The 23340-nt window shown below is 41.8% G+C and overlaps 1 protein-coding gene across 20 annotated transcripts in view; it reads left to right on the top strand.

Moving 5' to 3' along the window:
* UNC79 (unc-79 homolog, NALCN channel complex subunit) overlaps positions 1 to 23340 on the top strand; it is a 374208-nt gene that overhangs the window by 215227 nt on the left and 135641 nt on the right. For all 20 annotated transcript variants that reach the window (XM_063793093.1, XM_054666247.2, XM_054666242.2 and 17 more), the window contains one exon: positions 23124 to 23314. In XM_063793093.1, coding sequence (XP_063649163.1) covers positions 23124 to 23314 — 191 coding nt within the window. The remainder of the gene's footprint in view (positions 1 to 23123; positions 23315 to 23340) is intronic.

The raw sequence follows: 23340 nt of genomic DNA on the forward strand, positions 1-23340 counted from the left end.
ATTGCTCTTTTTCCTGTAACAAAACCACATTCTACATTACTTGAATACTTTGCACACAGAGGTTTTTCCTTCATCCTGATTATGTCTAGTAGTTCAATTTACATATGATTGATTATAATTTTCAACCCTTATTATCCTTCATTTTCCAGAGAAAACTATTAGACAACTGTGAATTGCCTATTGTATATCAGCATTTTTTGGCATTTTAGCAAATTTTGTGAATATACAATCTCACAATTTCTAGATGCATATTCTTCTTAGTATGATTCCCCAATGTGGCAAAAAGAACATCCTTTTTAACAAACCCAAATGTCTTTAGCATTTGTAAAAAATAAGAAGCTAAAAGCAGATAAACTTATGATCAGCAATTAATGTGTTAATATTTTATCCTACTTAGAAGTGATCTAGATTTTCAATGAATACCTGCCATTTAATTTAACTTAGTATACCATTAAGGTTTCAAGTTACCAAAAAGATTTTGAAAACTACATCTAAGCAGAAACATTATAAAACACAATTACTGTTGATATAAACTTTGTCAGAATAATGATTCTGTTTAATTAAAATCAAATCTGTAAATTCTATAATCTTAAACATTGGTAAATATATTAGTTTATTTGAGTAGTAAGCCCAGGTAGAAGCAAAACGTGTGCTCAGCATGGTACTCAATGCTGATAACTCTGAAAACACAGCTGTTTTTATTAAACCAACAATATTATACTTGTCTCATTTACAGATTTACTGAAATCATGTACACCTGAAAGCATTTGGGTTAATTCCTATATTTCTGAGAGTTTTAGGAATATTTAATTTATATATGTTAAAATAAAAACCTTAGACAAATTATATTTAAGAGAGATTAATTGAGCAAAGAACAACTCACAAATCAGGCAGCCTCTGAACCAGAATAGATTCAGAAAGGCTCCAGCATAGCCATGTAGTGGAAAAAAAAGACAGGAAAAGAAATGTACAGGAAATGGAAATGAGGTACAGAAACAGCCAGATTGGTTACATCCTGGTGTTTGCCTTATTAACAGTTGGCTGCCTTTGATTGGCCAAAAGTCAGTGATTGGCACAAGAGTAGGTTACAATCTATTTATACATGCAGCTAGGTTATAGTTCACTATGTATACGTAGAAACTGTTGGGCCAAACTTAGAATATGTAAGAAGACAGCTTTAGGCTAGACTTAATTTAACATGTAAGTGTATATGTTTTGCAACTGTCAATCTGAATTAATCAAAAGGATCAGAAACCAGTTTTAAAGCATGTATTTAAGCAAAAAGCTGGAAATGGCCATTCAGCAAACATGGACTTCAGAGAAACGGGGTCAGTGACCTGCAGTTAAAAGTGAAGGCCTTGCTTATATAGGCAGAAAACAAAGAAATTTAGCAGGATTATAACATTTTCTACACAAGGGTGGTTTATAAATTGCAACAATTTAGTTAGTTACAGTTTGTTTTCATTTCCATACAGCTAGTTTTCGTTGCGTTTCCAATTTAAAAGAGTATATTTAACATTTCATCCTAGACAATATGATAGTCATGAAGTCTCTGTGAGAGAGGAAGGAGGGAAGTTCTAGCCTGGCCAACATGGTGAAACCTCGTCTCTACTAAAAATACAAAAATTAGCTGGGCATGGTGGCATGTGCCTGTAATCTCAGCTACTTGGGAGGCTGAGGCAGGAGAATTGCTTGAACTCGGGAGGCGGAGGTTGCAGTGAGCCAAGATCGCGGCTCTGCACTCCAGCCTGGGAGACAGAGCAAGACTCCGTATCAAAAAAAAAAAAAAAAAAAAAAAAAAGAGGAAGGAGTCTTCCCTGGCTCAATTTAGTCATTTACTACATTTTACAAAATAATGTAAGTAAGAAAAAAGGCTAATCTGTAATTAGAAAAACAAGGTTACTGTTGGCTAGGTTGCAGCTGCCTGTTTACATGACTCAGGTCCCATAATCACATTCCCTTAAATATAAAGTTCCAACAGCTTCAATTTTGAGTTACTTGTTTCACAAAACCCATTTAGAATAGAGGTCTCTTAAGGAATTTTATAAAGCAATTTGGCAATATTTTCTGGACGTAAGAAGATACCACATACACATAATGTATATGCATATGTTACAGACCACAGGCTCCTTGGCTCTCCATGTAATGGAAATTAATATGGGGCCAAGAGGACTTCCTAGATAAGGCTTTATTTTCAGGACTTGTTCTCAAGTGCAAGGCAGACAGTGGAGGCACAAGAATCCCTGAGCTGGTTCCCCAAAAAGAGCTGGTAGGATTTATTTTTTATTTTTTATTTTATTATTTTATTTATTTATTTATTTATTTTTAATCGAGACGGAGTCTTGCTCTGTAGCCCAGGCTGGAGTGCAGTGGCGCAATCTCGGCTCACTGCAAGCTCCGCCTCCCGGGTTCATGCCATTCTCCTGCCTCAACCTCCCGAGTAGCTGGGACTACAGGCGCCCGTCACTAAGCCCGGCTAATCTTTTCTATTTTTAGTAGAGACGGGGTTTCACCGTGTTAGCCAGGATGGTCTCAATCTCCTGACCTCGTGATCTGCCCGCCTCGGCCTCCTAAAGTGCTGGGATTACAGGCGTAAGCCACCGTGCCCGGCCAGGATTTATTTTTTTAAGGCAAAGCATGGGAATTGACATCGGCGGTAGAGTATACAGGCTGGGTTGGGCAGTGCATGTTAGAGGTAGGGTATGCAGGTCAGCAAAGCTGGTTGTGATGGTTGTCTTGAGTTATGGGTCACCTGCTGGTCTGGCCAGTGGCAACAAGGCTGTAAATCAGTTGTTCAGCATTCCTTCCCGAGATGGGAGACTCAGGAACCTTAGTTTAATTTTGGATCTCCTAAGGCCAGTGTCTGGAATTGTTTAAGTAAGAGGCATGGTTAAACACATAAAAGCACAGAAGAACAATACAGAATGGCTGTTTTCTTTGTATGACTATTAATGGATGCGCGTTGGTGAGGTAGTGGTGTGGGTTTTGAGATCAGTGGGAATGTATGAAAGAATGCTCTAGTGGGTGTGAGCTGAAGCCAAGCCCCACCCTTACTGTCTCATTCCCCTCTGAGATATTTCACTCTCTTTATTCTTAAGGAAAAAGGGCTGAAGATCTCATCTTCTGAAGCTATACTGAACAGCTATGCTGAACAGGGTTGTCCCTGTCTAACCTCAGAGGAACATAGAAATCTCTCACTGACTGTTCTAGAGATCTGTAGGGACTAGAATCCTTCTGGGATGGTATGGGTTGGAATCCTTGGGCCATCATTAGCTTGACTTAGAACTGTTGAAGACTGGAAGGCATAAACTTTAACCATCTGTACGCCTGTTGAATATAACAAATAATTATTTTAAAAATCAAATAGCACCCAGTGATAATTAATAAAATGCCTAAGTCCAGTTTAATAATGCTACGAGAAGAAATCAGCTGCCATTTGGAATTTAAGTGATTAGGCTGGAGAATGAGTCTCCTGGTGTGTGAAATATAAGGCAAACATACTTTTAATAAGAGACATTTCTATGGAAACAAAAGAAAAACAACTGTTAATGGTGGGCATAATCTACCCAGTTATTAGGCTGAAAGCATCTTTAGTTATGGAGGAGGGTGGTGGCAATTTTTCATGTTTTTTTGCTTGTATTATAAAGAATAAGCCTTAGTTTGCAGGGCCTTAGGAAAAAGGTAGTAGCAATTTCATTAAGTCAGAAAAGTGGAAGAAAATTTTTAAAATGTTAGTTTGGAGACTTGCAGCTCAGAAAATAATATTAAAAAGCTCAAAAACAACAGATAAGACTAGAACCTACAACAGGTATATTATACTCTTTTTCTCTCCAGTCTCTCATTTTTATCAAAGACAAATTATTGTAGGACTGATGTGTTTGCAAATTAAATTTTAGTTTCATTATACTTGTTTTGATTATTTGCGTGAACTGCAGCAAGAATAATTATTTGCCATATAAACTTTTTTTTTTAATTGGCTTTGCTGGAACTTTGTTTTGTAAGGATTCTCAGATTAGACTTTTTAAAGCTGTGAGCCTAGCTATGGATTCATCTGTGCCTGCAAACACTTGTATGAATTGGGTGAATTCCTCCCCTCTTGAAGTCCAAAGATAACTTGGGGCTCCTGGACCTGTTAGAAAGTGACAGTCTTTACTTACCATAGGTCAGGAACCCTGTACAAGGACTGCATAGACAGGATATGAGGGCAGTTTTTCCAATGGGCTTTTATCGGCTTTATACGTCAACCTCAATTTTTAGAAAAGCAGTATGAAAGCATGTCATTCTCATAAAGCCTTGATAAAATAACCAGTTTCCCCAGTTGTGTCCTGTTACAAAAGAAAACAGATTCTTATTGCATGTATGCAAACAACTATATTGCCATAAGTTAAGAATACTCACATATAGTTTCCAAATCCTGCAGAAATCAGGTAGAGAGAAAGAAACATGCTCAAAATTTTGCTTATAGATTGTAGTTTACTCAATTGTTAAAAGTTGTAAATAGTTTAAAAGGAAAAAAGTTTTCTTGACTCTGAAAAACAAAACAAAAAGGGTTAGCAGCATTTCTGGAAGAAAAGGTCATAAACAGATTATTTCAATCTCCTATTTGTTTAGTCCATGAAATTAACTCCTGTTCTGCTTGATATTTATGGACACATTAGATCTCCAAGAGGGTCTTACAAGTTTTTCCCTCTATTCTAATGGCTCAGTCTCCAGGTTGTCAGAGACCTGCATCCAAGAGTATCCATGAGAGTCCTTTAGCTGATTATAAACCTTCTTTAGGAATAGATTAAAACAAGACAATTGTCTGTGGATGACAAGAGTCTTAGGACAGCCACAGTTAAAGATGCAATCAACAGGGAAATCTGGTCATTTCTGTGGCACACAATTTAACATAACAATCTTAATGTTATTGATAGCAGATACTTAGGCATATCAGAATCATAGGAATCTCATATAACTGTGGAATACATATTAATCACACATTTATGTGACTATAATCTAAAAAAAGCTAAACACCGTTTTAAATGTGATAGTGTTTCCTGTATGGTTTTGATACACCAAATAAGCTGCATATGTCTCTTTTGGACTTCAGAGGACCTACTATACAAAATGGTTAATTAGGTCAAAAAAGGCTTAATTCAGGATTTTATTTTGGAAAGCTTGTCAAATATCAAAATTTAAAACACTTGACATCACAAAATAGGACCACAGTTTATTTATTTAAGCAACATGATTAACTCAAAGATTTCTAAACAGCAAAAATCCTTTAGTCTTTCACAGAGAGAGGACTCAGCTTTCCAAATAACCAGACCCAGTAAAGACAGCATGGCTGGGCATGGTGGGTTATGCCTGTAATCCCAGCACTCTGGGAGGCCGAGTGGGCAGATCATGAGGTCAGGAATTTGAGACCAGCCTGGCCAACACAGTGTAACCCCATCTCCACTAAAAATACAAAAATTAGCTGGGTGTGGTGGCACATGCCTGCAGTCCCAGCTACTCGGGAGGCTGAGGCAGGAGAATCACTTGAACCCAGGAGGCGGAGGTTGCAGTGAGTTGAGACCATGCCATTGTACTCCAGCCTGGGTGACTGGCTGAAGCAAGACTCTGTCTCAAAAAAAAAAAAAAAAAAAAAAAAAAAAAAAAAAAAAATTCTGTCTCTCTCTTTTTCCTGTAGGCGAATGAAAATCTTGCTCAAAAGGGAAAACGAAATTTTACCTTTGCATTAGTATATTAATACTAAAGCTAATTTCAATAACATTTGATAAAGCTATCTAATTTTAACCAGTTTGACCATAAGGTAATATTTTTATAACCCTTTGCAAATTTTTTGTTTAAGAGCAGATAAATGCTCCAGGAAAACCCTATTATTCTGACACATGAGCCCAGATTCTGGCCCTGTGTTAGCGAGCTTTTATTTTAATATTTAATTTATGGAAAAACTAAATAATACCCTTTTAGCCAACTAGCTCATACACAGAATTTCTGTTTCAAGATTAATCTTTCACAAACCATCTCCAACTGGCTTAAACTTTCAGTTATATTCTATCTTTCTTTTAACCCAAAACAATCCTTAAACAACCTCTAAATTAGGCAAAATTAGTTTGTCTTTTAAAAACTACATTCCCATGCCTTTTTCTTAAAAACACCTAATTTTTATTTTTAGTGTATGCAATTTTAATTCTGTACCAAGTGCAGAGCCTGGGAACTATAGGTAATATGTGACTCTTTTCCAGTATAGCTAGGGAGTGTGTCTAATTCTATATATCCCCAGGCCTTACCTAGAATCTAATGGCCCCAAAGCAGGCAAGTCAAACAGTTATCAAAAGTCATAGCAACAGTTTATAATCTTAAAGCATCTAGCAAGGGCAGTTTCTGACCTGCCTAATTTAGACTGAATGCCTAAATTTTAAAGACATTTAATTTTATTTCATTAATAGTCTTTAAAACTGTCTTTATTTACCAAAGATTACTAAAGCCATGTGAACTAAAGTGTTTATTTTTCTGATAAAATATTTAAGCATTTATTTTTCTTTAAGCCAATTCATTGGAGGTCTTTTACATATCTTGGTAGTAAGACATCACATACATGACACATATAAATACACAGACAGAGAAGCAGATCTGGTAGAGTTATAAGATTCTTCATTTGCCAGTTTTTAAGATTTTCTTCCTTTTTTTAAAATTAATTTTTGAGATGGAGTCTCTCTCTGTTGCCCAGGCTGGAGAGCAGTGGTGTGATCTTGGCTCACTGCAACCTCTGCTTCCTGGGTTCAAGTGATTCTCCTGCCTCAGCCTCCCAAGTAGCTGGGACTACAGGTGCACGCCACCATGCCCGGCTAATTTTTGTATTTTTAGTAGAAATGGGGTTTCACCATGTTGACCAGACTGGTCTCAAATTCCTGGCTTAAAGTGACCCACCTGCCTCAGGCCCCCAAAGTGCTGGGATTACAGGTGTGAACCACCACACCTGGCCAAGATTTCTTTCTCATTTTATTTTAGATAAAGCATCAATCTTTTGATTATCTGTTCTCTGCCCTAAATAATTATCAGTGAGATAACTCTGAATTTGCATTTTAAAAGGGACAATTCTTAGGTGAAATAAGATAGATAATTTATATTTTACTTAAACCAAGGGAGAAATGGTGTGAGTAAAAGTTTAGGTGAGACAGCCAGGGAAAACAGATACCCTTACATGTGGAGATTTCTTTAAAGATGTAAGTTTTTAAATTGGGTTCAGGGTGGAGCCTTTTAAAGAACAAGGCCAGGAAAGCATGCAGTTTTTAGGGCCTAGTAGGTGGGCACAGCTGGAAGGCAGAACAGATCTCCCAAAATCAGGGATCCCATTTCTACACCAAATACTGGGTCCCCGCAAAGAGGCAAGTGCTATGAGACAAGACAGTGCAATGCTTTCACAGCATATTTTATTGTAAGGACATTTCCCCAAGGCTGCTGGACAACCCAACATCAACTAGTCTGCTCTGTAATCAGCCCATCCCCCATTTCATACCTTCTAGTTGCCCAAGAGCATGGCTTTTTATGTATGTAAACACACAAAAAAAGGAGTATCACCCTGTGGTAATAGCCACTCACTGTAAGCAACTGCTATTGGACATTTAAAAAAATATGCCTCTTATTTAGCTATTGCACATTAAGATTCAACATTTCTAAGTAATGCAAAATAATTTCTGATGCCCCCAAAAGTCAAAAAGATCAGGTAACATAATGCAAAACAGAACAGAGCCTCAGATTTTGGGAAGTATCTGTCTGCTTGTAATTCTTTGGGTTCTACTTGGAAAACAGAGGTTTCTCCCAAAACAGGAGTCTGTGGTGCCTCTTCTGTTTCTCTCAAGGAGTTCCAGGCTGTCAGAAATTACCTTAAGTCCTCTCATGCAGGGCAGTGAGGGCGTGTGTGCCAGAGGACAGAGTAAATGGAGAAACAATTCAATTGACTGAGAAAAAAAAAACCCCAAAAACTTTTTTTTCAAAAAAACAAGATCCAAGAAGAGAAAAAAGCCTAACGGCCTTTTAAATGTATGTATAGCTTGGCTATCCCCTTTTAATTAATCTCATTTACCATAGAGCTCTTTAAAAAAAACTCTTTTAAATCTTTAATTTCCAGACCATTGCCTGGCTGTTAGGGACAAACAGCCAATGCCTCTGGCATTTAAGCCTTTTATTCTCCCAAAGGGATTTTCCCAAGTGCAACTGTTACCAGTAAAAGGGGTCTTGATACAGACCCCAAGAGAGGGTTCTTGGATCTCATGCAGGAAGGAATTCAAGGTGAGTGGCAGAGTGCAGTGAGAAGAGAGAGTTTATTGAAAGCTACTCCATTACAGAGAAGGATATCCTTAAGTTTTTCTTGTATAGGGGTCATCTCTATATAAAAGCTAAGCTAAGCCATGTCTATGTAAGTGTGAGCAGAGAGCGTGACAAAATTTATATTCTATTGATTTAAAGAAAACTATCCTTGATGTTTTAGTGTGTGAATACATCAAACCATAACTATAACAATCTTGAAGCCATATTTTGTTATGGGTATTGGGACATCTGGACTTTCTGCTGTTGTGGGAGTGTCTTTGCCGGTATCTTAGGCTGTTTCCTCAACTGTAAATATCTCATGACTGTGGGTAGTGACCAGCAAGGAATATGCGCAGTTAATCTGAAGATGGAGCTGAACTTAAAATGCAGTTACTCTGGCTCTCCTAGGCTCCTGCTTCCCTAACAAATCCAGTAAGCCTTAATGAAGGTTATGATTTAACCATAGCTGCACAAAGTATCTACAAAGAGATTGCAAGCAGTTTTTTACAAGATGTAGAATCGCCTCCTAGATAGCTCAGAGAAAGGAAAATTCTAGACAGAAAATCACAAGCTGCCTAACATGAACCTAAACGTTTCCGCCCTCTGAATGGTAGAGATGGAGAGAGAGTACCCCCATATGGTCACAAAGACAATGGAGGGAAAAAGAATAAATAAATGGCAAAGGTCAGATAAATATCAAACCAGAAAGGACTCATTCCCTAAGCTGGGAGTTGAACCCATGCCACCATCATGAATGGGCAAAGCCTAATCACAGAGCTACAGTATTGTTCTTCCCAGAAGTAATCTAGAGCAGACAGTTTCAAGTTTGCAAAGGATTTTAACTGCTTAAGAGAATCCTTAAGGCTAGCCATGACATTATCATGTGTCCTTTCAGACTGGCTGCCTTACATGAACCTGAAAATTTCCACCCTGTGGATGGCAGAGACTGAGAGAGAATACCCCCACATGGTCAAAAAGTCAAGCTTTCAAGGACATAAAACAAGACAAGAGGGAAACCTCATTTGGTTTTTGTTTCAGGGACCCATAGCGAAGTTTGTAACTGACCAATCTGCAGGGCTGGCTCAAACAGCAGACTTATAGGGGTCCTACACCCACATTCTATTCTGTGGCAACCCCTCCATGACAGAACAACGCAGAACAACAAATTCATATCAAAGTACAGCAGATTCGTTACAACGTAAGACTAGTCTCCCACATCTTTTTTCTCATTAATCAAAACCTTGCAGGCCGGGCGCGGTGGCTCACGCCTGTAATCCCAGCACTTTGGGAGGCTGAGGCGGGCAGATCATGAGGTCAGGAGATTGAGACCATCCTGGCTAACACGGTGAAACCCCGTCTCTACTAAAAATACAAAAAATTAGCCCGGTGCGGTGGCGGGTGCCTGTAGTCCCAGCTACTCAGGAGGCTGAGGCAGGAGAATGGCGTGAACCCCGGAGGCGGAGCTTGCAGTGAGCCGAGATCGCGCCACTGCACTCCAGCCTGGGAGACAGAGCAAGACTCCATTAAAAAAAAAAAAAATCTTGAGAGAAACACGGATTTTTTTTTTTTTTTTTTTTTTTTTTTTTTACCATTTACTTAACTGGTTTGCACAGAGAGCGAGAGGCTGGGGCCCTGGCTGGTAAGAAATTCTTACCCTTTTGCCTGCATGCCAGGGTTTTGGTTTCCCTGTCTCTGCAGCTTCCATAAGAGCAGAGCAGCTTTTGATGACCCTGTTCACTGGGCCATAACTGTGGAGGCCAAGCTGCGTTATAATAGAAAATCTTCCTTTTCTGTTTCATGGAACCTTAGACAGAAGCCTCTCATTTTTCCAAGATGCCACCCAGTGGGCCGCATGGGGGAATAAGATGTCAAATTAAACACAAAAAAAGGAAAAATGGATCAGGATGTGATACAGACTCTGGACCCATGTGCTGTCAATTCTCTCCTCTCAAAGACAGCACTGATAAAAGAAAAACTTCAGCTGAATTAAATTTAAAAGAGCTTAATGAGCAATGAACAATTTGTGAATTGGGCAGCCCCCAGAATCACAGCTGATTCACAGAGACTCCAGCACAACAGCTATGTGTGCTGTGCTGGAGTATAAAGATTTATAAACAAAAACAGGGAAGTGACCTACAGAAATTGGCAGTGAGGTGCAGAAACAGCTGGATTGGTTACAGGTTGGCGCTTGCCTTATCTGAACACAGTTTGAACACTTAGCAGTCTATATGAGTGGTTGAAGTATGGCCGCTTCAACGGCCAAGACTCAGTTATTGGCACATACTACTAAGTTAGGTTTTTAATCTTTTCTGACTACTAAGCTAGTGGAGGAAATTTTCATGCACGTCTGTGTGAAAAGACCACCAAACAGGCTTTGTGTGAGCACTAAAGCTTTTTAATCACCTGGGTGCAGGTGGGCTGAGTCCAAAAAGAGAGTCAGCAAAGGGAGATAGGGGTGGGGCCATTTTATAGGATTTGGGTAGGTAGTGGAAAATTACAGTCAAAGGGGTTGTTCTCTGGCTGGCAGGGGTGGGGGTCACAAGGTGCTCAATGGGGGAGCTTTTGAGCCAGGATGAGCCAGGAGAAGGAATTTCACAAGGTAATGTCATCAGTTAAGGCAGGGACTGGCCATTTTCACTTCTTTTGTGGTGGAATGTCATCAGTTAAGGCAGGAACCGACCATTTTCACTTCTTTTGTAATTCTTCACTTTCTTCGGGCCATCTGGACATATCTGTGCAGTTCACAGGGGATACGATGGCTTAGCTTGGGCTCAGAGGCCTGACATTCCTGTTTTCTTATATTAATAAGAAAAATAACATAAAATAGTGTTGAAGTGTTGGGACAGGGAAAATTTTTTGGGGGGTGGCATGGAGAGATAATGGGCGATGTTTCTCAGGGGTGCTTCAAGCAGGATTAGGGGCGGCTTGGGAACCTAGAGTAGGAGAGGTCAAGTTGAAGGAGGATTTTGTGGTAAGGGGTGATATTGTGGGATTGTTAGAAGGAGCATTTGTCGTATAGAATGATTGGTGATGGCCTGGATACGGTTTTGGATTAATTGAGAAACTAAACGGAAGGTACAAGGTTTGAATAAAAGAAAGAAAAAAATAGGTATTAAAGGACTAAGAATTGGGAGGACCCAGGACATCCAATTAGAGAGTGCCCAAGGGGGTTCAGCGTAATTACTTGCTTGGTTGGTGAGTTTTGGGGCTCTATCCTTGAGTTTTTTTATGTTGTCATGTACCAGGCCAGATTGATTTAGGTAAAAACAACAATCTTCATTTAAAAATATACAGAGTCCTCCTTTTTCAGCAGTGAGTAAGTCAAGGCCTCGGCAGTTTTGGAGGACAACTGCAGCTTAAAGAGTCAACTTGGGCCTGAAGGACTGATAAAGTTTGTGATATCTCTGTGATGCTAGCAGAGAAGTCATTAGAGAGGCTACGGAAGGTCGTGACAGAGGTTGAAATGCCTGCCATTCTAGTATCGAGAGCAATAGTGGAGGCAGGAAGTCGTAAACTGACAAGCAAGGATATTAGTGGAATAACTCTTTTTTGTCATCTCGGTGTCATGAGGGGAACAGGGAGCTCTTCGGTCCCATTCGCAAATTGAATTTTGGGAGTAAGGAAAACTAGTGTGCATGTGCCTGTCCAATTAGCAGGTAGACACATGTAGGTAGAGGATCCACAGAGGAAGAAGAGAGCTTGTGCCAGGCAAAACTGGAAATGCAAAGTAAAAAGATGAGAAGGAATGCTGAAAGGGGTGTCTTGTACCCAGACTCCTAGGGATCCAGCTAGGGCGGCAGCCGTCAGAGGTTGTAATGGGGACTGATGGGGTAACTGCATAGAGGGAGAGGCTCGATTTTCATGGTGTATGAGAAAACGTTGAGTGCCCACGAACAACCTTTCACTGTTATTTATGGGGCTGGGTATAAGTAAACAAGAAGAGGGCCTGGGAGGAGAGTCTGACGAGCAAGGGGAAGGTAGCCAAGGATGGAGGGAAATACAGGGTGTCTTCCTAAGCAATAATTACTGCTAATGTTTTTAAGTTTGCCAGTATTGATAGAAGGCTTATCTGTAATATGGAGCTGTAAGGCTCCAATTGTTTCAGTGATGTATGTAGTTGGGCTTTGGAGATGAAGAGTGAAGGAACCATCAAGAAGGGGAATTCCAGTGGGTCTTTGCTGAGAGATACATAAAGGAGCGGCCACAGGAAAAGTAGTTTGTGTTGTGAGGGGTCCAAATATGGGGGGGAGTAGAGTTGATATAAGGAGAAAGGTTTTTAAAGTAAGTGTGGAGGAGGGCAGCAGCTTGCTGATGTGAAATGTCTGGGGAGGTCTTGCTGGACCTGTATAGAAAGTAAAGAAGTTCTTCAGGAGGGTAAAGGTGAGGGCTATTAAAGGAAGTTTGGAGGTGTAGGGAGACAGGAGATGTTCCCCAGCCTGTATATAAGACGGGGGCAGCTGTGTAGGCGCAGGAAGAAAGGGAAATGCAAAGCAAGCAATTGCTCGCTAAGGAGGGATTAGAAATGGCTAGGAGAGAGTGAGTAAGATTGATAGTGTGGTGGAGATAGCTGGGGAGAGGTAGAGGGTGGCATAAGAATGGGAATGAGAATAAGATTGAGTATAAAAGTAAAGAATAGAACTTCATCAGGGTGAAAGTATTGGAGGGTGCCCTGCCAGCAAAGATCATCTATCCACTCTAAGAGGGAGTTAAGAGTGGCGGTTTGGGGATAGCACCAGGAGATATCAGCTGCGATGGCTTGGAGAAACAGCGTAAACTGGCAGTATAAACAAGAGTAGGGCATTTATGAGTAGTTGAGAACGGTGAATAGGAGTGTGACTAGACAGAAGACAGCAGGGATGACCAGTTTTTGGGGCACAGTCCAAGTAGTGGGGGTGACTTCATAAAGCCCTGTTGCAAAAAGTAGGGTAAGGACGAATAGACCTAATAGAATGAAGGGATGTATTAGGCTCATAAGGGTTATTACTGTTCTTCAGAAATGCAAGTGAGTTTAAGGAAGTAGTGGGGAGTACTTGCGACTTCCAGGAGGAAGAAGAGAGATTAGGCTGGCTGTCCAATGGACACAGCTTTATTCTGGAACGGTGAACCCAGTGGGGAGGATCCTGCAGGTGGACGGCAGTTGGGGTACTATAGATGACTAAGTAGGGTCCGGTCCATCAAGGTTGTAGAGTTTGAGGGGTCAGATTCTTAACAAGAACTGATTGTCCAGGTAGGGTGTCTTCATATGGCTGAGAATCTGGAGTAGGCAAGAGAAGATTAGCAGCCTGGCAAATTTCCTGTCTATCCTGCCGGAGGACTGGAAGATAGTTGCCTAGAGGACTGCTGTCTGGGATGAGGTTGGGACTGAGCAAGAAAGTACGTCCATATAAAAGTTCAAATGGGCTGTACCGTGTAGCATCTCGAGGACAGGCTCTAATTCTGAGAAGGGCAAGAGGTAAAAATACTGTCCAGTCCTTTTTAAGTTAGAGGCTGAGCTTGGTGAGGTGTGTTTTTAAAAGACCATTAGTCTGTTCTACCTTTCCTGAAGATTGAGGACGGTAAGAGATATGAAGGTTCCACTGAATATCAAGAGCCTGAGAAACTGCTTGGGTGATTTGACTAGTAAAGGCTGGTCCATTATCGGACTCTATAGAGGTGGGAAGGCCAAACCGAGGAATTATGTCTGACAGAAGGGAAGAAATGGCTGCGGTGGCCTTCTCAGACCCTGTGAGAAAGGCCTCTACCCATCCAGTGAAAGTATCTACCCAGACCAAGAGGTATTTTAGTTTCCTGACTCGGGGCATGTGAGTAAAGTCAATTTGCCAGTCCTGGGCAGGGGCAAATCCCCGAGCTTGATGTGAAGGGAAGGGAGGGGGTCTGAACAATCCCTGAGGGGTAGTAGAATAGCAGATGGAACACTGGGAAGTGATTTCCTTGAGGATAGATTTCCACTATGGAAAGGAAATGAGAGGTTCTAAGAGACGGGCTAGCGGCTTGTAACCTACATGGAAGAGGTTATGAAATGATGACAGAATAGAATGGGCCTGTGAGGCTGGAAGGAGATATTTTCCTTGGTCTAAGAACCATTTGCCTTGTGTGGGAAGAGATTGATAGGTGGAAGTTTCAATGGGGGAGTAGGTGGGAGTGACCAATGAGAAGGAGAAAAACTGCCGTGAGGGACAGAAGTTGGAAAGCTAGCTGCTTCTTTAGCTACCTTATCAGCATAAGTGTTGCCCAGAGCAATGGGATCTGATGCCTTTTGATGGCCCTTGCAGTGAATGACTCCAGCTTCCTTTGGAAGTAAAGTGGTCTTGAGAAGAGTTTTTATTAAGGAGACACTAATGATGGAGGACCCTTGTATAGTGAGGAAACCTTTCTCAGCCTATATAACAGCATGGTGGTGCAGGATATGGAAGGCATATTTAGAGTCATTATAAATATTGATGCGTAGTCCCTTTGTAATAGTGACGGCCTGAGTTAAGGCAGTGAGTTCGGCTTGCTGAGAGGTAGTGCAGGGGGGCAGAGCAGTAGCCTCAATGATAGATGTGGAAGATACTACTATAGCATAGCCTGCTTTTGCTGGTGAGTGGCGATTAGGCCTGGTGGAACTGCCATCAATAAACCAAATGTGATCAGGGTGAGGAACAGGAAAGAAGGAAATATGGGGAAATGGGGTGAATGTCAGGTAGATCAGAGAGATATAGTCATGGGGGTCAGGTGTAGTATCCAGAATAATGTGGGAGCCTGGATTGAAGTCTGGGCCAGGAACAGTGGTAATTGTGGGAGACTCAACAAAGAGTGAGTATAGCTGAAGGAGCCAGGGAGCAGAAAGTATATGCATCAGGTGTGAGGAAGAAAATGAAGAAAATAGATTTTGGAAGTTATGAGAGCTGTAGAGAGTGAGTTGAGCATAGTTCATGATTTTGAGGGCCTCTGAAAGTATTAGGGCAGTGGCAGCCGTGCACGGAGGCATGATGGCCAGCCTAAAACAGTAAGGTCAAGTTGTTTGGACAAAAAGGCTACAGGGTGCGTTCCCAGTCCTTGCGTAAGAATTCTGACTGCACAGCCCTGCACTTCAGCTGTGTGCAATGAAAAGGGTTGGGATGAGTCAGGGAGAGCTAGGGTGGGAGCAGTCTCTAAAGCTGTCTTCAAGCAACGGAAAGAGGAGTGGGGAAAGGATTTAGGATCTATGGGGTCAGCTAGGTTTCCATTTGTGAGTTTATAAAATGGTTTTGTTAGGATGGCAAAACCAGGTATCCAAAGGCAAAAGTATCCAACCATGCCTAGGAAGGAAAGGAGTTGTTGTTTTGTAGAAGGTGTTGGGGTTTGAGAGATCAGTTGGACATGATCGGCAGGGAGAGCACGTGTGTTACCTATTGAGGTACGTAACGGATGGAGAAGAAATTTGAGCTTTGGATGGGGATACCCGATATCCTTTGGAGAATAAATGTTGAAGGAGCAGGAGGACAGGGGATTGATCTCCCAAGGGAGGTCCCCCAATCTGAGTCACGGCACCAAATTTCACACGCGTCCATGTGAAGAGACCACCAAACAGGCTTTGTGTGAGCAATAAAGCTTTTTAATCACCTGGGTGCAGGTGGGCTGAGTCTGAAAAGAGAGTCAGCGAAGGGAGATAGGGGTGGGGCCGTTTTATAGGATTTGGGTAGGTAGTGGAAAATTACAGTCAAAGGAGGTTGTTCTCTGGCTGGCAGGGGTGGGGGTCACAAGGTGCTCAGTGGGGGAGCTTTTGAGCCAGGATGAGCCAGGAGAAGGAATTTCACAAGGTAATGTCATCAGTTAAGGCAGGAGCCGGCCATTTTCACTTCTTTTTTAATTTTCAGTTACTTCAGGCCATCTGGATGTACACGTGCAGGTCACAGGGGATACGATGGCTTAGCTTAGGCTCAGAGGCTTGACAGAAATGTGCTCCCCCAAATTATAAGAGGCGTGCCTACCGGTCCAAACCTAAAGAATGGGCTAAGAGACCAGAAGTACAGCGAAAGTGAAACTTGACTGTCAATCTTGCAAGATCAGGTGTCCGTTGAGCAGGCACATCTGGTACAGTTACAGCAAGCAATTTATCCCCTAGTGTGCAAGTCCCTCCCCCGGTTCCTGTAGGCTGAGCACTGTGGGGTTACAATCTTCCTGGACGTAGTCACCTAAGTTTCTTTTTTTGTTTTTTATTGGTCGTTGGGTTGGGGCTTTTGGTATTTTCTTTAGGGTCTTCTTGCTGCATTTTGTTGCAGCCCTTAATGCATTGTAATTGTAGTCAGCTCTGGGACTCTTCAAGTATTTGACCTATGACCCAGGGGGTTAAGCAAGCTGTTAGGAATAGATAAGGTGAGCTATTTTTGCAAGCTAGTAAACTTCCATTCTAAGCTAAATCCTCTGGTTTGGGTGAGGGTAACTAAAGGGTCCCAATAAGCAGGCACTGGCTATTAAAGCAGGGCCCTAGGGTATCCTGTTCTTCTATAGCTTACAGGTCCAAGTGTATTCAAGGTATTTTGTCTTGAAAATGGACCACCATATATATTGTTTTCTACAGCTAGGTTACATCCACAGGGACTCAAATATAGAAGTAAGGAGTTCTTCTCAGGCTGTATTTAGTTTGCTTTAACAGCACCCACAGTCAGTAGCTTCACACTGAAACAGACAGACAACAGGAAAGTCCACAGGCTTCCCTTCCCCACAAGGTGTGGCAAAGGGAGGGAGAATACTTAGAAGACTTAAAGAAGATTACAGAGTTCAAAGCCAGGGCACTAAACAGAGTTTTCTAAACTGATCAGCTGTTTCAATCCATCCTGCATGGGTGACTATTCAGGCTGAGCCAAGCCACCATTTCAACATGTCCTGTGTGGGTATCTATTCGGTTGGAGCTGATGAAGTTAATGAAAACCAAAAGAAAGGAAGGAGGGAGGAAGAAGAAGGAAAAATAAAAACACAACAAATAGGGGACAGGAGAGGAGGGAAAGCATAGCTTAGAGGGGTGGCAAGGAGTCTTGGGGAGGCTGGAGGAAAACTCCCAGTTGCAGCAATACTAAACCGAAGTTTCAGACAGCTGCCCATCAGCTGCAGAGGGGTCCAGCCATCATGCTGGCTCACAAGCCTCCCGCTTGGGAGAGAAAAATGTTCCCCATGTCCTGTGGACCTGCAGTGGTTGCCGGAGAATCTCTTATAAACCAGACTCTTTGGCTCCCCATGTAATGGAAATTGACATGGGGCCAAGCGGATTTCCTAGACAAGGGTTTTATTTCAGGGCTTGTGCTCAAGAGCAAGGGAGACAGTGGAAGTGCAAGAATCCTCCCACTGGTTTTCTAAAAAGCGTTGGTAGGGATTGTTTTATTAGGCAAAGAGCAGGAATTGACATCAGGGGTAAGGTGTGCAGGCTGGGCTGGGCAGAGCATGTTAAGGGTAAGGTACGCAGGTCAGCATAGCCGGTTGTGATGGTTACCTTGAGTAACAGGCCACCTGGTGGTCTGGCCCGCGGCAACAATGCTGTAAATCAGTAGTTCAGCATTCCTTCTTGAGTAGGGACACTCCACAACCTTGGTTCAATTTTGGATACCCTTAGGCCAGTTTCTGGAATTTTTTTTTTTTTGAGATGGAATCTTGCCCTGTCGCCAGGCTGGAGTGCAGTGGCATGATCTCGGCTCACTGCAACCTCTGCCTCCCGGGTTCAAGTGATTCTCCTGCCTCAGCCTCCTGAGTAGCTGCGACTACAGGCACACACCACCATGTCCAGTAGAGATGGGATTTCACCATGTTGGCAAGGATGGTCTTGATCTCCTGATCTTGTGATCTGCCCACCTTGGCCTCCCAAAGTGCTGGGATTACAGGCTTGAGCCACCAAGCTCGGCCTGGAATTCTTTAAGTAAAAGACATGGTTAAACATGAAAGCCCAAAAGAATAATATAGTGTTAAATCAAGTTTAACCTAAAACTGCCTCCTTACATCCTTTGGCCTAAAACATACTTTAAGTTTGGCCTAAAAGTTTCTCTGTACATCGTGATCTGTAACAAGTGGAGGTATGAATGGACCATAGCCTACACTGTGCCAATCACCGAGTTTTGGCCAGTCAAATGTAGCCAACTGTTGGAACCATGTTCACAAAAGGCAAATGCCAACCTATACCCAATCCAGCTATTTCTGTACTCACTTTTCTTTCTTTCTTTTTTATTTTTTTGAGATGGAGTTTCATTCTTGTTGCCCAGGCTGGAGTGTAGTGGCGCAATCTCGGCTCACTGCAACCTCCGCCTCCCAGGTTCAAGCGATTCCTCTGCCTTGGCTTCCTGAGTAGCTGGGATTACAGGTGCCCACCACCATGCCTGGCCAATTTTTTGTATTTTTAGTAGTGATGGGGTTTCCCCATGTTGGGCAGGCTGGTCTCGAACACCTGACCTCAGGTGATCCACCCATCTTGGCCTCCCAAAGTGCTGGGATTACAGGTGTGAGCCACCATGCCCGGCCTCACTTTTCTTTTCTGTCCGTCACTTTCCTTTTTCTGTCCATAAATCTTCTTCCACCACGTGGCTGTGCTGGAGTCTCTGAGCCTACTCTGGCTCAGAAAGCTGCCCAATTTTTGAATTGTTTATTGCTCAATTAAACTCCTTTGCATTTAATTCGGCTGAAGTTTTTCTTTTATCAGTAGAATGACTACTTTCTTTTGTGAACCCCGAATATCTGAGATGGTCTCAGTTAGTTTAGAAAGTTTATTTTGCCAAGGTTGAGGATGTGCACCTGTGACACAGCCTCAGGAAAGACATGTGCCCAAGGTGCTCGGGCACAGCTTGGTTTTATACATTTTAGGGAGATATGAGACATCAATCAATATATGTAAGAAATACATTGGTTCTGTCCAGAAAGGCAGGGACAACTTGAAACAGGGAGGGAGCTTCCAGGTCACAGGTAGGTGAGAGACAAATGGTTGCATTCTTTTTGAGTTTCTGATTAGCCTTTCCAAAGGAGGCAGTCAGATATGCACCTATCTCAGTGTGGCAGAGGGAAGACTTTGAATAGAATGGGAGGCAGATTTGCCCTGAGCAGTTCCCAGCTTGACATTTCCCTTTAGCTTAGTAATTTTGGTGCCCAAGGTTTTCCTTTCACACTTTGTATGACTATTAATGGGTCTTAATATAACTATTAACGGGTATGGTGTCAGTGAGGTAGCATAGTGTTGTTTTGTGATCAGTGGGAATGCGTGAAAGAATGCTCTAGTGGGGGAGAGCTGAGCCAAGCTCCATCCTTACTCTGTCTCACATAGACATACACAAACATACAGACACAAATAGAGACCTTGTAACTTTCAAAAAGTGATATAAAACTTACTAGTTTAGGCCAGGTGTGGTGGCTCACACCTGTAATCCCAGCAGTTTGGGAGGCCGAGGAGTGTGGATCACCTGAGATCAGGAGTTCAAGACCAGCCTGGCCAATGTGGTGAAACCCCATCTCTACTAAAAATACAAAAATTAGCTGGGTGTGGTGGCAGGTGGCTGTAATCCCAGCTTGGGAGGCTGAGGCAGGAGAATCACGTGAATCTGGGAGGTGGAGGTTGCAGTGAGCCCAGATCACGCCATTGCACTCCAGCCTGGGTAACAGGAGCGAAACTCCGTCTCAAAAAAATAAAATAAATAAAAAACAAAAACAAACAAACAAAAAAACTTACTAGTTTATATAAGAGCTCTTTTTCATCTTTGCCTCACTTTTATTTAAATTGTGTTTCTGGCAGATGGAACAAGTTTTTACCTATTCATTATAAGGGCTAGTGCTTTTTATTGATATTTGTGGGGGAAACCTTTAAGATCTTTTTAGTTGCCCTGATATATAATCTCATAGAGGCTGTGGCTCAGCCTCAGGTGGTTGCTTTAGTCAATGGCAAAGCTACTTTTTAAAGTGGGCTGAGCTAAGGAAAAAGGCATTGGAGTTTTCTTAAGAGACTGGGGTTTTAATTAGTATTTATCAGGAGGGGAAGTAAATTTCTTGAATTTTGTGATAAGAAGCAGTACTACAAGTAAAAGTGAGGAGCCTCAATTTTGGGATCTAAAGCAGAATTACTTCCTTGGATGTTTGCATTGTAAAGAGATGGCTCTTGGCTGGGTGTGGTGGCTCACACCTGTAATCCCAGCACTTTGGGAGGCCAAGGCGGGCAGACTGCCTCAGGTCAGGAGATGCAGACCATCCTGGCCAACATGGTGAAACCCCGTCTCTACTAAAAATACAAAAATTAGCCAGGTGTGGTGGCACACGCCTGTAGTCCCATGCAACTCGGGAGGCTGAGGCAGGATAACTGCTTGAACTGGGGAGGCGGAGGTTGCAGTGAACTGAGATCGCGCCATTGCACTCCAGCCTGGGTGACAGAGCCAGACTCCATCTCCAAAAAAAAATAAAAAATAAAAAATAAGAGATTGCTGTCAGGTTCTTGAGAATTTAGTTCTGGATGGTAGAAGATTTACATCTCAAAAGGGGAGAGGAATTATGCAGACTTTTAAAGTAACTGGTCTTAGAGGATTTCCAGGGACATATTTGCCTATTGTCAGGTTTTGGTCTGCGACAAACAGGAAATTCTCCCAGCAGTGTTGAGCTTTAACATGTAGGTGCTTAAGGGAGGATGGGGGAATGGAAAATTATTTGTCTGGAGAGTCTGCAGTGTTTACATGTCCAGGCTGAGGCCCAGGAAAATTACTATTTAAGTTCTCCTTCTTAAGGGCAGGACAGTCCATTTTCCAGTGTCCTGGCATTTTATAGTATCTGCAAGCATCTTTTGGAGGGGAGGTTTTGGGATTGGTAAGAAGGATGGATGGAGCTTTAGGTTATTCCTAAAGCCACATTTCTGTTTTTGTAAAGACTCAGTAAAGCCAGAACATTTATTTATTTTTTAAAAATATTTATTTATTTGTTTGTTAGATATGGGGTCTCACTCTGTGGCCCAGGCTGGAGTACAGTAGCACAACCATAGCTCACTGCAGCCTCAAACTTCTGGGCTCAGTCGATCCTCCCACCTCAGCCTCCCAAGTAAATGGAACTACAGGTGCATACCACCATGCCTGGCTAATTTAAAAAAATTTTGTTTAGATACAGGGTCTCACTGTGCTGCTCAGGCTGGTCTTGAACTCCTGGCCTCAGGCTATCTTTTTGCCTCAGCCTAGAACAGTTATTTTTTTAATACCTCAAAGAATTGGGTGGTGACATCAACAATAGCATTCACGGATTGGCCTGCCCATCCAACTGCCCTATTTTGAAATTGTCCCCTTATGTCAGAGAGAAAATTTCTAACTGACATGGAAACCAAAAGATTCCTGTGTTCCAGGGCTTCTGAATTTAGAGCTGTGTGCCTTTGGAATGTTTTTATAAATCTTTTAACAGAGCCTTTAGGATGAATTCCTGCCCTCTGAGCATATCATTCCACTTTAGCCCATTGACCTGTAAAGGGAAGTCTTCCATAATACCTCCTATCAGACTGGACTATCAGCCTTCCCCTGGGCCGTGTGCAGGAGGAAGGTGGTGAAGGGGAGTTTGTGGTGGGTGTAGATTTAAATTTTTGTTCTAAATCTGATTTCTGTTGTTTAATTTTATTAAGGGAGCGTTTTAGGCTAGCCGTGATACTTTTTGTGTCCTTCTTTCCATTTCATCCTCCCCTGTGGGTAATTAGGACATTTGCTTAGGGTAAGTGCTCTCTAAAACTCCTTTTAAATATGAAAGCTCTTCCAACCCAAAGGATCTGTCATCTGGCCACTGACAATTTAGGGTTTCCAAAAGCGTACTTGTTCCAACGTACTATTCAAAACCAATAAGCCTTATTATGTGGCTTGACCATAAACTACATAGCCAAAAAAACTTCAGTAATGATATATTTCAGGACTCAATGTTACTAGTGCTGGCTCTTTTCTGTCTGTACCTGTAACTAACAACAACACAACAGAAATTATAGAAATATAGTCATTTCTTGAAAATATTTAGTCAATTGTCTTGTCTAGGATTTTGGTCAATATGGCACCAAATAGATATTGGAGCTTTAAAATAGAATTGATTGATTTTTTGGAATAATCTGGAATTCTAGATGTAATAAACATTTAAAATTGAATTCATTTAAATTAAGGTAGTTTCTCACACATCTTGTGTTATTTAGTAAAGACTCAGGACCAGTTTAACCTTTGTTACGTTGATACTTAGAATATACGATCTCTAACATCAGGATTGTAAACAACCTAAGTTTGTAAATTCGTGATTTTAACTTTTTCCTGCTCTTAAAAATTGATATACTATCTTAATTAGTTTAAAAAGCCAGTCCTTTTTATTCACAGATTCAACTACCTTTAGAACATTCTTAGGAAAAAAATCGTGGTAGGGTATGCAGCATAGGGTAAAAAGAGCACTGTGTACTACCGTATTTCCTGTAATGAAAAATCTGCAATACAAAGCATGCAGTAGTAGAAAACCGTGTTCCTCTGAAGCACAGGTATAACGTGCATGTTGTAATGGATTTATCAGACTTGAGGAATAAGAATGCTCTAATAGTATGCTCATCCTGTTGGGAATAAATCTTTGGAATTTTAATTCACATGTGAGTTGGAAAATCAACAGTAGCATCATTAAAAATTCAATCTGTAATCAATATTTGAGCCTATTTGTAACTATGTTTTCCTTTCTGTAACTGATGGATCCTGGTGGTTTGCCGTCTTGCGAATCAATCTCACACTGAAGATTCTTGGCCTAGGACTCAGACATGATGGAATGTCGCCTTTCTCTGTACCCATTGCCTTAGGAAGTCCTTGAGTATAATTGTAACCAGTGTGTTTCATTCTTTTCCCCTGTGGCTATGGAAACCTCTTCAGGTTGGTGGCTACTGGGATAAGTCCTGTAGCACAGTGACTCAGCTGAAGGAAGGTCTCAACCGAATCCTCTGCCTGATCCCCTATAATGTGATCAATCAATCTGTCTGGGAGTGTATTATGCCGGAATGGCTGGAAGCCATCAGAACAGAAGTCCCAGATAATCAGTTAAAAGAATTCAGGGAAGTATTAAGGTGGGTAAGTAGTTTAATGAAGTCAC

The sequence above is a fragment of the Pan troglodytes genome, chromosome 15 (genome assembly GCF_028858775.2).
Source record: "Pan troglodytes isolate AG18354 chromosome 15, NHGRI_mPanTro3-v2.0_pri, whole genome shotgun sequence".
Taxonomy (NCBI): Eukaryota; Metazoa; Chordata; class Mammalia; order Primates; family Hominidae; genus Pan; species Pan troglodytes.